At 25.5% G+C, this 14371-nt stretch overlaps 1 protein-coding gene across 2 annotated transcripts; it reads right to left on the bottom strand.

The window, feature by feature from the left end:
* Window positions 1-209: 209 nt before the first annotated feature.
* On the bottom strand, window positions 210-14237 carry LOC129976418 (E3 ubiquitin-protein ligase parkin-like). 2 transcript variants are annotated; one of them, XM_056089974.1, is made up of 10 exons: window positions 13759-14237; window positions 11598-11727; window positions 10421-10548; window positions 8328-8527; window positions 7600-7736; window positions 6299-6360; window positions 4649-4798; window positions 1891-1971; window positions 1593-1713; window positions 210-654 (listed from the first exon to the last, which is right to left on the bottom strand). In XM_056089974.1, the coding sequence occupies exons 1-10, from the start codon at window positions 13783-13785 to the stop codon at window positions 545-547; spliced, it is 1146 nt and encodes a 381-aa protein (XP_055945949.1). In that variant the 5' UTR covers window positions 13786-14237; the 3' UTR covers window positions 210-544. The 2 variants fall into 2 exon arrangements, with proteins under 2 accessions (XP_055945949.1, XP_055945948.1); XM_056089973.1 differs by having other exon boundaries at window positions 13766-14237.
* Between the last annotated feature and the right edge of the window lie 134 nt (window positions 14238-14371).

Below are 14371 nucleotides of genomic sequence, written 5' to 3'. Positions count from 1 at the left end.
CACATTTTTTATTTTCTACAGTTTACTTTTTGGTTTTCACTTCATTATAGTTTTACTAGGATATATTCCTCTTTTGTCTGTATAACTAACACACAAATATATATATATATATATATATATATATATATATATATATATATAAACACTGAAATATGTTAGAGCTTTAACCATAAGTACAAATAAATGTAAAGTAAAACAATAGACAAGCCTTCAAAAACTAAACCATTTTTATTTCATATCAGATTGGCAACAAAAATAGTTATCACAGCACTATTATGAGATGATTTTTGAAAGGAAATAGTAAACATATCACAGTACAATGTATTTAAATAGCTCAACTTAAAACACGACTAGTGAATTTTTGGCATAATAAATTAAAAAATTCTGCTCTTTTTTTCTATTTTTAATCAATTCCACATTAAAATGTTATGGTTATAACATTTGCAACTAAAAACTTACAATAAAACTCCAACAATCGTCTAAAAATGAAGGAAAAGTTCATTTAAATGATGTACAATGCAATGACGGATATATCATATGGTATTTATCCAAACCAGTGATTCCCCATACAGTCTCGAGTCCATTCTTCTTGGCAGACCCAACACCAATGGAATCCACATTGTGAGCGAGTGCATACCATATGCATGCAACCACCTAATAAAAATAAAATTATAAAGTTCCAATATATTAATAACAATCTAGCAGAAATAATAAATTAATAAATTTAATATCTAAAGCTAAATAATTAATTTTATGTCCATATTCTTCAAACCTAATTAATTATTTGACATACAGTATTTTAAATCTTACATTTTATCAAAATAATTACTTATTTCATCAAATGTGTAATTAGCAGATATAAATAAAGAAATGATATTAGAATAATAATTCCAATATTGAATACGTATTTTAGTCTCCATTTTTAATATTTAAAATCTCAAAGAAAATTATTCATTAAAATCTCAGAACAACAAAAAAAATTAAGAAATAAATAAATAAATTTCCAAAATTACTCAGATAAATTAAAAATCTATGTTGAAATTAGTTAATTCCAACAAGATAATTAATTTTCAATCTTTGAAATTAGTTCCTTAATTTTTTTTTTTCTTTCAATCTTACAGTACACATCTTTTTAATCTCAGCATAGGTCTAGCAAATCTATTTAAATTTATATAAAGAATGTTGGTCAAAAAAATTTATTATGAACAAAAATCTTTTAATTTAATTAATTAAAAGCATTTGTTATTTAGCCAAAATTTTTTAAAATATTCTTTGCCTGAGGTAAAATATAGTAAATAAATAATTCTATGAACGAATTTAATTCAAAATTAATTAATTAAATTAAGTAATTTTGAATTATAACTTAAAAAAGTAAAAAAGGATAGTGATGGAAATGTGTCACTATATACTGTTTAAGTAGACAGAGACAGTGATACAAGTTGGTGTATACAGTGATGTAAATTGAAGAAAAAAGAATATTTATTATTAGAAGAAAAAAAGCAATATTTATTTTTGATACAAAAAGAATGATAATTAATATGAAGTAGTTATTTAGAATCTGAATATCTGAATCTGAGTGAAATAATACAGACCAGCTCTCTCAGTTGGAGTTCTACATTTGGGACATGGTTTTGTAGTGATTTTTATTGTTTTTTTACTGTCTTCATCCCATTTTGAACTTGATGCTCTTTCATCACTAATTGAATAGTTTATCTGCAGACATAAAAAAAAAGAAGTAAAAGCAAATATCGAGCTAAGCATATTAATATTCAAGAAGGAGAAACAAATCTTTTAAAATTTTTATAATCTTCCATTTTTTTATATATTTTGTAAATGTACTTCTTAAACACAATAGAAGAATTAATAATAAAAAAAAGTTTGATAATTTACCTTATTATTTGCCTCATTTAAATCCTGAGGTTCACAAGGGCCTATATGGTAACCCTGCATACACAATTTGCAGAATACGAACTAAAAGAAAGAAAAGTGAATAGATTTTGAAAACTTAGGCAAAATAAAGCAGAAAGTAACTATAATTAAGGATGTCTATATCTCTATCGCAAAGATGTACTGAACTCAATGTGATATAATTCTGTAAAAAGTTCATATTCTTGCTCTAAAAAAAGACATTGCAGTCTAAATTTATATAAGAAAGTAAGCATAAAAGCTAAATAAGGTTCATTTTATGTTATTCATTAACATTTAGGTGAACATTTTAATAAATTTGCAATCACATTTCATTTTTCAGGTCTAATTCAATTTTTACACATTTGCAATTCAAATGCTGACTTCATAACTTAGAACTTACTACTGATTTGCCCCTTTCTACACTTATTTTATAATTTAATTTACAAAATGTAACCAATATGATTCCATTGAGTATGTTGCACAATGATAATTCTAAAAATGTCAATATCAACTGAAGAATGCAGCATATTTCTTCAATACATGTGCTTGATTCAACGAAATTATCCATATTTACAAAATTATACTTGCATAATAATTATTATTATTACAAGGAATAAGATCAAACAAAGAAAAATTTGCATAATCCACATTTTTTTGTAAAAGACAAACTGATAATATTTAATGTGGAAAAAACAGATGTAATACCTAAAAATATTATAACTCTAAACAATATTAAATATTAGTCTTATTTTATTGCCAAAAATCAGTTGTAGGACACTTTCTGTTCCTGGTAACAAAAATGCATTTTTAACTTAATATATTTTTTTAACTTCTATTTTTAATATTCAAATAAATTTAACATGGTCTAAATAGTATGCATGTGAAATGATATTGCTTCTGGCCCCAGCACTTTCATAATATTTGAACTCTGAACATCAATACCAGTCTTTCATAAATCCAGCAAATAGACTGCAAGATTTGTGGTGGATGATTTCCTAGTTAGTTAATTTTAACAACAAAAAGCATTTTTATTCCATGATATACAATTACACAGAAATGATAAACTACATGAATCTTATAGGTTATTATAAAATCTGATCAGCCCTTGGGAGCAATGGCAAATTAGGGAATTTGTAGATAGGAAATATGAAGAGGTCAATTAAAAGAGTGTTGTAGAATACTAAATGGACAGTATGCATTACTTTTTATATAATGTTTCAACAAGTGCTGATTCGTTTCTTAAATGATGAAACTAATTTGTAATCAACAAAATTGAATCAACAGTTCCATATAATTCATGACTGAACATTCACCATAGAATGCCAACCACGAAAACGAGATACGAACAAGAATCATAAAGAACAAAAATCAGAATCTATACAGAAGAATGGTTGCCATAATTGGCACACTATCATCTGACATGGCGATATTAACAATATTTTTGCTTGATATTTAACAAGTGTTATTAGTCAGATTAACAAATATGTAAAAATTAAAAATTATATTCATTTTAAAACAGTAAGATAATGATAATAATTTGTCAAATATAATCTGTCTGATTCCTAATTGTTCCATAGTGTTCACTTTTTTTATCATAGTATTCATAAATATTAAACATTTGCAATATTGTGCACAAATTAGCTACTGTGCAGTTAAAGAAACATATGAAATGTATATTCTTTGCAAATTATTAATATAAAAAGTAGCTTTAAATAAATCATCAATATTTTAATCAAGTAAAAATTATATGGAAATTTGAAACTAATTTTAAGAGTCAATTACAAGAGAAGGCTTATAATATGCACCATCTTGATTGCAAAATGCCTGAATCCATCACTATAGCAACCTACTCTTTGTGTCATGCAAAGGCTGCTATCATTAGCATGCAATGATTCTTTCCTTTTCATTGATCCTCTCTTACTTTGCTGAAAATGCTAGATTAGTGGAAAGAGGCAGAATATAGAGATATCTCCAAAATTTTAATTATTACATATTTGGAAGTTTATAACAAATTAATGCATGAAAGATAGACATTATATTAGAAAGTTATGTTCAAATTTTCCACATTTAGAAAACTTATTCTCTAGAGAAATTATTTTTTTCATCTCTTCACATTTCAAATATCTAATATAAATAACATTCAATAACTAATAAGAGAAGATGTATGTGGAAAAGAAAGTTGCACATTGTAATGTCCGAGAACAGTGAAAATTTCAACTGAATGTATCGTGTTTATCTAATCCTACTATGAATATAGTAGCTTTTGCTGTATAGGAAAGACAGAATTAAAGAAATAGTAGTGAATGAAAAGCATTGTAGACATCAATACAAATTACATCATTGTGGTGTGGTACAGCAATTAGAAAACAGAAGTTTGATAGTTTCCATCACTAACTTAAAAAGAAAATTTGGATTAAATTTCATGTTTTTATTTTACCTTTTCCTCTTTTAAAGATAAGTCTGGATTGTAGGCAATAAAAAAAATTTTTTTTTTTTAAGCTTGAAATACAATTTATCAAAAAATACATTGTTTACTATATTGTACAAATTATTTTATATGAAAAGTGTTAATTCTTTCTTTTTCTCTATTATCTGGTATCTAGATAAGAAGATTATCACTATAATCTTATAAGTTTTCCTCATAATTTATTTTAAATCCAACCATAATCTAAAGATTAAAAAAAATGGCTAAGACATTTTTCTTTTTTTTTTCAGATAAACAAATAATGATCAAACTTACACCACAGCCAACTCCACCTGATTGCTCACAAACAACTCGTGTGCATTCTGGATCAGGTAAAAGACCAGCACTACAGCCAGGCTGAGGACAGAGAACACCACCTGCTTGAAGAAGATATTCCTCAGCACCAAAACGCTGATACCTAGAATACTGCATAAAAATTTACTATCAGTTACTAAGTGTACCATTTTAAATAAAATTCATGTATATCATGACTTTTAAAATTTTTCTTGGAAAATTCTTTAGCATTCTTAAAAATGAAAAACATAGAGCAATTTTCAGGTATGATTCAGTTAACAGAAACTTCATTTGATAAAGAGTAAGTCAAAGTTCTATTGAAAATAAAATCTAATGATAAAATTCAAACATACTGATTCTATAATGTGGTACTATTGAATCAGGAGCAGCCAACTTTTGTATAGTTATATAATTTAGTTTAGATTTTTAATTATGTTTTAGGAATTTGAAGAACATTTCATATATTTTGAAAAAAATAATGTTGCAATCCTATTCTTTATTTAGTCAAAAATATATTTTCAATTGCATTGATTAGGCTTATTTTAATAATGCAAATTGCACAGAAAATACTTTTTAATAAAGATTTTGCCTTTTCATTTTCAATTTTAACTTGGCATGAATTATATTTGCATTAACAATTTTGAAATATATATATATGTCTCATTCTGAAAATATTAATTTAGTTCTTCCTTAGTAATCAGAAAATAAGGTGAAAACTATTGATATTTATTTAATCCTTGATTCCACAAAATACTTTGTTAATCTTTGGATTCTAGATAGAAAATAATGAAAAATATAATTTTTGGTTTAATACCTTACATCTGTAAATTATTTAGGAAATATAAATATCGAATAATTTGAGTTATATTATACCACTGAGTTGATCTGATTTCATTAATTTTATTTTCTGTGGGCAAATTTATGATTTAATTAACCAATTTCACATTAAATATAAATACAGATAATATTGATTTTTCTATTAATGATAAAATTTTAATAATAATCAATTTAAAATAAATATACAATAAGTTGTAATAGCAGATATAATAACTGATGAAGGTGGTAAAACAAATCTTAATCTAATATTATTAAAATTCCCTGATACAAAAAAAAAATAATAATAATCAATCATTTATCTATAAAACATATTTAAAAGATGTTGGGTCCCCTCCCACCTCCAGATTAATATTAGTAAAATCTCTTAATACTTTAGAGTACCATTCTCAATGCATTCAAAACAAAAGACAAAGCAGTATTATAGCTGTAAGATTATTTAGTAAAAGAAGAATCTATAATCAAATCATATTAATGCTAATATTATTTAAGTGATAAAATGACAAAATGAGCAGTTGTTGAAAACCAATAAAATCAAATTATATAAGTCTTTTGCAATAACAACTGGAATAAATCTTACAACAGATGAAGAACTTTAAACAAAATTTAATGTGTATTATAGAAAATGGGGTGGACATTTATGATGCAGTCAAAATATTACACCTTATTTACAAAAAGCAATTAAATGCTTGCAACTCAACTTATCAGAATGAACAACTTAATAAATTAAATTAAAGCGCATAATTAAAAAATCGAACACACGGACAATTACACAATCCAAAATAAATTTTAAATTACCTGCTCTTCACCAAGCAGCTTGAAATGGTGTGGTTCTTTAATTAAAGAATCAGGACAGCCAGCTGAAATATTAAAATCATGTACTTTCTATTTAAATATGAACACATATTTTCAAAGAATAATTATTAGAATTTTTATAATTATAAAAAAAATAAATTTGAAATTGGCTCTTTCAAAAAGAAATATATATATATATGTAATGGATTTTCAAATCCTATCGGCTAAATAATATGTAACATATTATTGGTTTAAGTAGAATGCAGGTTCGAAGCAGTGAAGAGACTTGGTATTTTTAATTTCATCTCTCTCGGGAGGCAAACATGATTATTTACAAAAAGGCACAGCGTGCACAGAAACAGAAGGCAAAAAAGGGGCGAAGAAATGATCACTAGTCTTATATAACATAGGATTTCTGGACAGGTGTCAAAGGAATACATGTGTTGACCTTTGACACCTTTTCAAGGGCAAAAGTATCACTTGTAGTACTGATGGCCTAATACTGATGGCACATTATTTTTACAAAGGGATTAATTAAACCGAAAGTGGAATTGGATCACGAAATAAGATAACATTTTAGAATGAAGTTACAATGGGCTAAATTAAGATAAAGTTTTGGAAATTAATTTGGATTAAATTTATATATGTATATTCAGCTTTATATTTTAATACAAAGTTCAATGTGAACACACACACAAAAAAAACCACATGTAAAATATAAACAGATTAATTGAATTAAGTAGTACTCTCCGGGATAATTTATGAATATTGAATTTATATTAATGAAGATATAAGGTACCATTTATAATTTTATCTATGACAGAAGAACACAATTACTTTTAATAAAACAGGGCTAAAAGAACAACTTTAAATTCTTAAGCAAATTTAAAGAAATCATATTAAGAAATAAGATTTTAAAATGTTTGAACTGTATAAGGAATCAACTAATGAACTGAAAATATAAATAAATTATTTGCATAGAAATATTTTTTTTCACATATAAGATATTTCACATTGAAACATATATTTAAAATTTAAATTTAAATACAGGAAAAAATGATGAAATGAAAATCAATCTTTCTCAAATTGTATTATCTATATATTTAAAATGAAACAATTCTGATTCATTCTCAGTAGACTACAAACTAAATGAGAAAATAATTTATATTTGTTCAAGTGTTAACAAAAAATAAATAATGCTTAAATATTGATTTTTAGCAGATACAAATTACTCTTAAAACCTGCTAATAATATTGACATGGGTTAAAATATACAGCTTATTTAAGAGTATTAACTTCATTTACCTGGGCATTCAATTGAATAGCCTATAGTTGCATCTTGAATAAACCTTCTTTCATTTAAACGTGTTATACAGTACAAACGGAAACATTCTACACATATCACATGTTGGTCGACACAAGGAAAAACTAATACCAGTTGACTGAAAATTAAAAAATATTTTTTTAAAATCAAACTGTAACAATAAGTTTAAACCTATATAGTAGAACATGATAATGCATTTGCAATAGAAAGACATTTTGATAAAATTATATTTTTAATTTACAGTTAAAATGATATAATACAAGAGAAAATTATAAAAATATTGGGAACAAACATAACTTGCAGATAATTAATTAAAATCAAAACAAAAATTCATAGAAATTGCATAGAATAAAGAGAATTGATGATATGAAAAAAATAATCAAAAATCAATAATAAAGCCAATCCTAAAAAATAATATTTATCATATTGCTAATAATTCAAATCAAAACACAGTGCTCAAAAATAATGTACGAATAATGATGTTTATATTATTAATACGGTCCCAAATAATTAGACAAGAGTAGGTAACTTCAATGTGGCTATTTATAAAACTAATTTCCAAAGGAAAGAAAGAAAATTATCAAAAATTATTCGTACAATGATATTTCACACAACATAATAAATTTACAAATAGATAGCTTTGTATAAAAATATTAAAAGGTACTAAATTAATGGTTCACTTAAATTATTAAACAAAAATTATAATTACTTTTCACCAGTGCAAGCAATACATGGTATGTTTTTAAAATTATTTTTAATGAGATATAAGGGTACTGCCGAATCATTTGGAGAAGAAATATGCTTGGCACATTTGAAATAAAATTCTGCTATAGTCCCATCGCAATCTTCAGCTTGGCATAATCCTGTGATTCTACCAGGTACTAAAACATCATCCCAGCAAGTCGGATCCTAGAAAAAGTATAAAAATTTAATTAAAGTGATTTCAAACGTTATACTCCATAATATTCTAAGGTCTATACAAACAAACTACAGTGGATTCTCATCTATCCAATCTAATGTGATAGGAAATGGTAAAAATATTAAAAAATTCTAACAAAGCAAATAATAAAATAGATCTTTTGATTTATTTTTTTTAACAAAAAAAAAAGTCTATCAAATTGTAGTGAAACCAGAATTTACTTTCAGTATTTGTAAGCAATATTCACATACAAATCTAAACAAATTCTGATTTGTGTTAATAGATGAAATATGCAACTTTAATCCTTCTTTCTATGCTTGCAACTTTCAAACAGTGCAGATATTTTCCTTTTAAATTAATTTCCTTAAAAATTAATATAAATGTTCAGTTTTTTTTTTTTTTTTTTTTTGAAGTTTTATAACTGCTGCAATTTTCTTCTTCCTTTCCCCTCATTTGTTCTTAACATGATATTGAAATATAGTTATTTCTACAGAAAATAGCTAATACATAAATAAGCAATAGTTATTTACTTCAATAAAAAAAACTTGAAATAGGGTTGAGCACACAAGAAGATGCATTAAAATTTCAGTTAAGATATTTGATTTTGTATTTTGATAAAACAGACTTAAGGAAAACTTCCTTACATATCAAGAGAATTTTGGGAAATCTTGTTATCGTAACATAGCATTAGCTCAATCAAAGAAATTTATGTCTGATCTAAGTAAAATAGATTTATTAATTTCTTTTGTTTTTCCCTCTATTCGACTGACTCACTGTTTTAATCTTTAATCTAATCTCTTGAAAAAAATAGTAATAATTGTACAAAAAGAAATACGAAAGATTTAAATATTTATTATAGCTTACTTAAAAGTAAATTCAAAATGATTAAGTACTTAAAGGAGAGCAAAAATCTTAAGTTGGAAGATAGTCATAAATAATACTTAAAAGTTTTCAACAATAAAGGAAGACTTTGAAATAATTACATTAATGTCATATAAAAAATCATATTGATTATTTTCAAGATTCTGAAATAACATGTAAGTTAATTTAACAAACTAAAACACAAACACATGCATTTTGATAAAAAAAAAGAATTAAGTCTATTCTTATATGTTGTACTTGAAGACTAATGGGAAAAAAAAAAAATGTTAAATGGAAATTCCAATACACTGAAACAAATATTGTAAATTTGCCCCATTTTTTAATTAAAATCAACTATCATTGTTAATTTTTAAAGATTAAATCATGCTTAGAAAAATCAAAGTATATAAGAATTTTTTAAAAAAATACAAATAATAGTTTGTCAAAAACAGTGAATATCATACGTTAAAATTTCATATCTTTCAGCCTAACTTTCACCACACTATCTAAAACTCTTATAAAGCTAAACATTTTTTTTAAACAATTGATTATTTTTGTTTAAAAACTATACTCATTATAATTTAAGGTTAAACTGAATAAAAATATTTCTTCAAGTTAGGAAAAGTATTCCTAAAATAAGAAGTAAAAAAATTATACAACACATGGCAAATGATCTATTTTGTAAATAATTTCCATTTTATTGTGCATTTATATTACAATAAAAATCAGTCAAATATTTTTTTAAAAAATTTATATGTTTTTTACTGAAAAAAAAATCAATAATGCTTTTTGACTGCAATAGATATACATATATATAATTATTTCATACAAAACTTTTGTTTGGTACAGAAACATTACCGGATGCACGGAATAATCTGTTTTTCTATTGAAAATCTAAAATAAGTTTTGATACAAAAAGTTTTGATACTTAGAAATTTGGAATATCTAAACAACAATGTATTTTTACATTTAAAAATTTTAGTACAAATTAAAAAATAAAAAAAAACAAGTTCATAACATACTTGATCAACTGTAAGGGTTCCTTCTTTACAAAAAGAGCAGCGTACTCGTAATTTTCCAGGGCTCAAAGCATTGCAAGGAGAATTACAAAAGACAAAAAAATGACTTTTCTTTGAATATGCTTGAACTTCTAGAAATATTGAAATATTTAATGCAAAAAAACTTTAAGTAAACATTAATAGGGATGCAATGAGCAATAATATATATATATTGACCTATTCTAAGTTTAGAAAAAAAAACATAAACATTTCTTTTAATAATCACATACAAGCAAACCATTTAAAGAGATAGAATATCAAATAATTTTTTAAAGATTTAAAAGTTATTTTGAGCAATACACAGTAAGTTTTTTTTTTTTTTTTAATCAAAAAGAGGTGTTTTGAAATATTGTATTCAATTTTGAACTATGGAAAAGATATTCTTTGATTTAAACTTTCTTATGAGATCTGACAAATTTTACATTTCAAAAAGTTAATATATAAAACAAAAAATGCTTTTCTTATGGCATTAGAAAAGTTAAATTAACACATGTGGTAGAACGTTTAAAACTGTTATAACAAATTTCAGATCATTTTTATATTTCCTACTTAATTACACATTTAAAAAAATTGAAATTAAGAATAAGCTGAAAGATTTAACTTGCACACTGTGAATTAGAAGAAAATCTCAATATTTTCTTACAATGAACAATTTAAAGAAGCAAGAAATTGCTTTCCTCTCCTTCTAAAATAAAATCTCACTTTTTTTAACTGGTCATAAGATATTTTATGATCGGCTATTTCCCCCTTCCATATTAATATAAAGGAAACTTTGTTATAAACAGGATGATAAAATAATTACAAAAAGTATATCTGCAGGATGAGTAGAAGAGAAATTCCTTTCTTGAATGTGATAAAATTCTAATAATTAAAAAGTACAATTGCTAATAGACTATAAATTCATCCTAAACATGGCTGAAAAGAACTGTAAATAAAATACTGTACTATCTATACCCAAAAAGTTAATTTAAAGAACTAATGGAGGAAAAAATTAAGATTAAATTATGAATTCATAGTCACAGAGCATGTGAAAATGAGATAATAAAACTTTTAAAAGAAACATTCCATATTTATAAGACTTCAATGCAATTCTCTTAAAATATATAAATATTACTTGAAAATTGAACAAACTAGATCTTACCACTTTCTTCACAAGTATCAGAGCAAAATGCTGTCTGATTTAATGGGCACTTTGCTTCAACAGATATATCAAGCTGTTTTTTCTTTTGCTGAATTGCATGAATTATGCTTTGCTCGCCAACATCACAATCCTATCAAAACATTTCCATGCATTTATAAAAATTTAACTTACAATGTTATATACTAAAATACATATGATAACAAACATATTTTTAAGCTAATTATTGCCAAACACCCTTAGTACATTCTAAACAACTTCTTGGTGACCAATAATTTCCTTTGCTATTTTTTTTACAAGATAGAATGCTTTATATTGGCCCATCTTTTCTTGTTTTGTTTTAGTTTGAGCAGGTCTGTATTGTGTATATATTTTAATTAGTGAAAATGGACCACAAGACAACCAGGGGTGTTTGTGGGACCCCAAAAAATCCCCGGAAACTTTTACGGACTTACTACCGACATTTTGAAGTTTCGAGAAGGGGGGGGGGAGAAATGAAAAATTACGATTATGAAGTATTGAATGACCTAATTATAAAAGTTCAACGAATTACTTTTTTTGCAAAATTAATAACCATTAATTTTGCAAAATTAAGACCTTTGAACCCAGGTCACGTGATCGCACATCTGGTCGAACGAAGTCTCTCCCTTTTTTTTCTGCCGCGCCTACTTGCCGAAAAGAATCCAGAAGAGAATGTCCGAGAACCAGGGGAATGAGTCATAACTCGCAATAAGGAAAGAACAAAAAAGAAGTTTTCCCCCCTTTTCACGCATTATCACTGCCTTTGGAGAAAGAAAGGAAAAGTTTTCACCACACACACTGACCTTGCGTTTTCTGCTTTCAAAGCAAACAAAATTACCCAGATCAAAATAAATAATTCATTATTATTCCTACTTCCTTTTGAACGACGATCCCCGGAATTTCCGGGTATCGAAGTTCAAAATCCCCGGAATTCCGGGGTTTCCCCGGAGCACAAACACCCCTGGACAACTAAACATCAAAAGAAATGCAGCAAATACACGAGACAAAAACATTAAAAAAATCATCTACAAGCTTTAATTTTAAATGCAAAATAAAAAATCAAGTAAAAAAATTAAATTAAAAAATCATGTACCAAATATAAAGGCACAAAATGAAAAAAAATCAAATGATAAATTTCAAAATAAGAATAATATATGAATTAAATTTATAAACTAATTAAATTATTTGTCTTGATACTGTCAAATTTAGCTTCTCAGCATTCAATTTATAACTTCAGGATTAATTTTTATTGGTTCCATCAATGACTCATTTTGAAGCGAGACGAGGTGTAATAATAAATGTTATAACTCTGAATTGTCAATAAATAATACACTGTTTTTTCAGCTTCATTTTTGAAACTTTTGGAATATATCAGTTTTGCACAAATGCATAGTTTTCAGTAGAATTAAATCTTGACCCACTAGTTTTTCATGATAAATTATAAAGTAGTAAAAGTTTTATATGGTAAATTTGGTTGCCTAGTAGATAGTTCAACAGAGTATGACAAGAAATTACTAAATGATACAAAAAAATTATACAACATTTTTGTATTTCCTAGCATGTTTTGTTATGGCATTCGCCTTTTATTGTAACCTTAATTATTATTCATTTACAAGTCCTGTGTTTGTCCATCAGTTCACTAAACCCACATAGAAAATACCAGAAGAAAGTACAAGTCACATTCCTGGATCAATATTGCATATCCATATAACATACAGATAAGTTTTCCAAAAATATTGAAAGTCACAAAATATTTTTTGTTGTTGGTAAAAAATTAAAAACAATATTATTTTTTTTAAAAATTCTATAAATTCTTCACAAGAAACTAGGAGAAAAAATGTATAGAATTACACAAGGTCCATAATTTTGCAGCAAGAATTAAATATCAAAACATTATTTTTAAAAACTATCAGAAGATATTAGCCATGTTATTCATTCAAATAACAAAAAATTATCTTGATTTAAGGGCTCACATTAAAGCTTTCATTATAATTTATATCAACATTGGAATAGAAAAAGTAATAATGAACTACAATTTCAAACCATCTCATTATTATTAATCAGAAATAGCTTAAAACATAATCTTCCAAATTAGTTAATAAAACATGGTATGTGATAAAAATATAAAAAGTCAAACACATACATAATACCTGCAATTTAACGTTATCATGTAATTCTTTTCCGGCAAAAATAATCCTCAGTTCCTCACTGTTTAAACAAAGTTTGGAAGCAACTGCAGTCTTTAAATCATGAACTGTCCAATTATTTTCTAAACACACAGGTACCATAGTGTCATGGCCACATTTCACAAAAATTTTTAATTTATCATTTTCCATTTTTATTGGTTCTCTTGATCCAAAAAAATTTAGAATCATCCTAATAAAACTAATAATAGCATCAACAAGCATTGGTCTTTATTTGTGAAATCAGAACTATGAAATTTAATTATTTTTAAATACTTAAAAATCCTTTAATAAATACAAAAAGTGATAAATATGAAATATTAGAAAATAAGGGAAATTAATCCACCGAAAATTCATTTGAATTTGAATTCCTTTTGTCATGAATTTTCTCTTTTAATTTCCTTTTGTAGTTCAGTACAAAATTTATTTCATAACCGCGATACAGCATATACGAAAATAAAACAACCCAAAACAAGCGCTGATGCTTCCAACTTCAATCAAGAAATAAATAAAAAAATTTAAATATGTCACAAAATTACATAAAGATAAATATGATTTTATAAGTAGTTTAGA

The sequence above is a fragment of the Argiope bruennichi genome, chromosome 7 (assembly GCF_947563725.1).
Source record: "Argiope bruennichi chromosome 7, qqArgBrue1.1, whole genome shotgun sequence".
Taxonomy (NCBI): Eukaryota; Metazoa; Arthropoda; class Arachnida; order Araneae; family Araneidae; genus Argiope; species Argiope bruennichi.
This window is presented reverse-complemented; position numbering and strand designations above follow the sequence as displayed.

Bases quoted from the DNA above. Each gene is read 5' to 3' on its own strand.
- LOC129976418 (XM_056089973.1), bottom strand. From the start codon at position 14,023: ATGCTTGTTGATGCTATTATTAGTTTTATTAGGATGATTCTAAATTTT. The intron at 10,549-11,597 runs GTAAGATCTAGT...CAATATTTCTAG, and splicing joins TGATACTTGTGAAGAAAGTG to AAGTTCAAGCATATTCAAAG. The intron at 655-1,592 runs GTCTGTATTATT...TATTTTTATTAG, and splicing joins AACTCCAACTGAGAGAGCTG to GTGGTTGCATGCATATGGTA.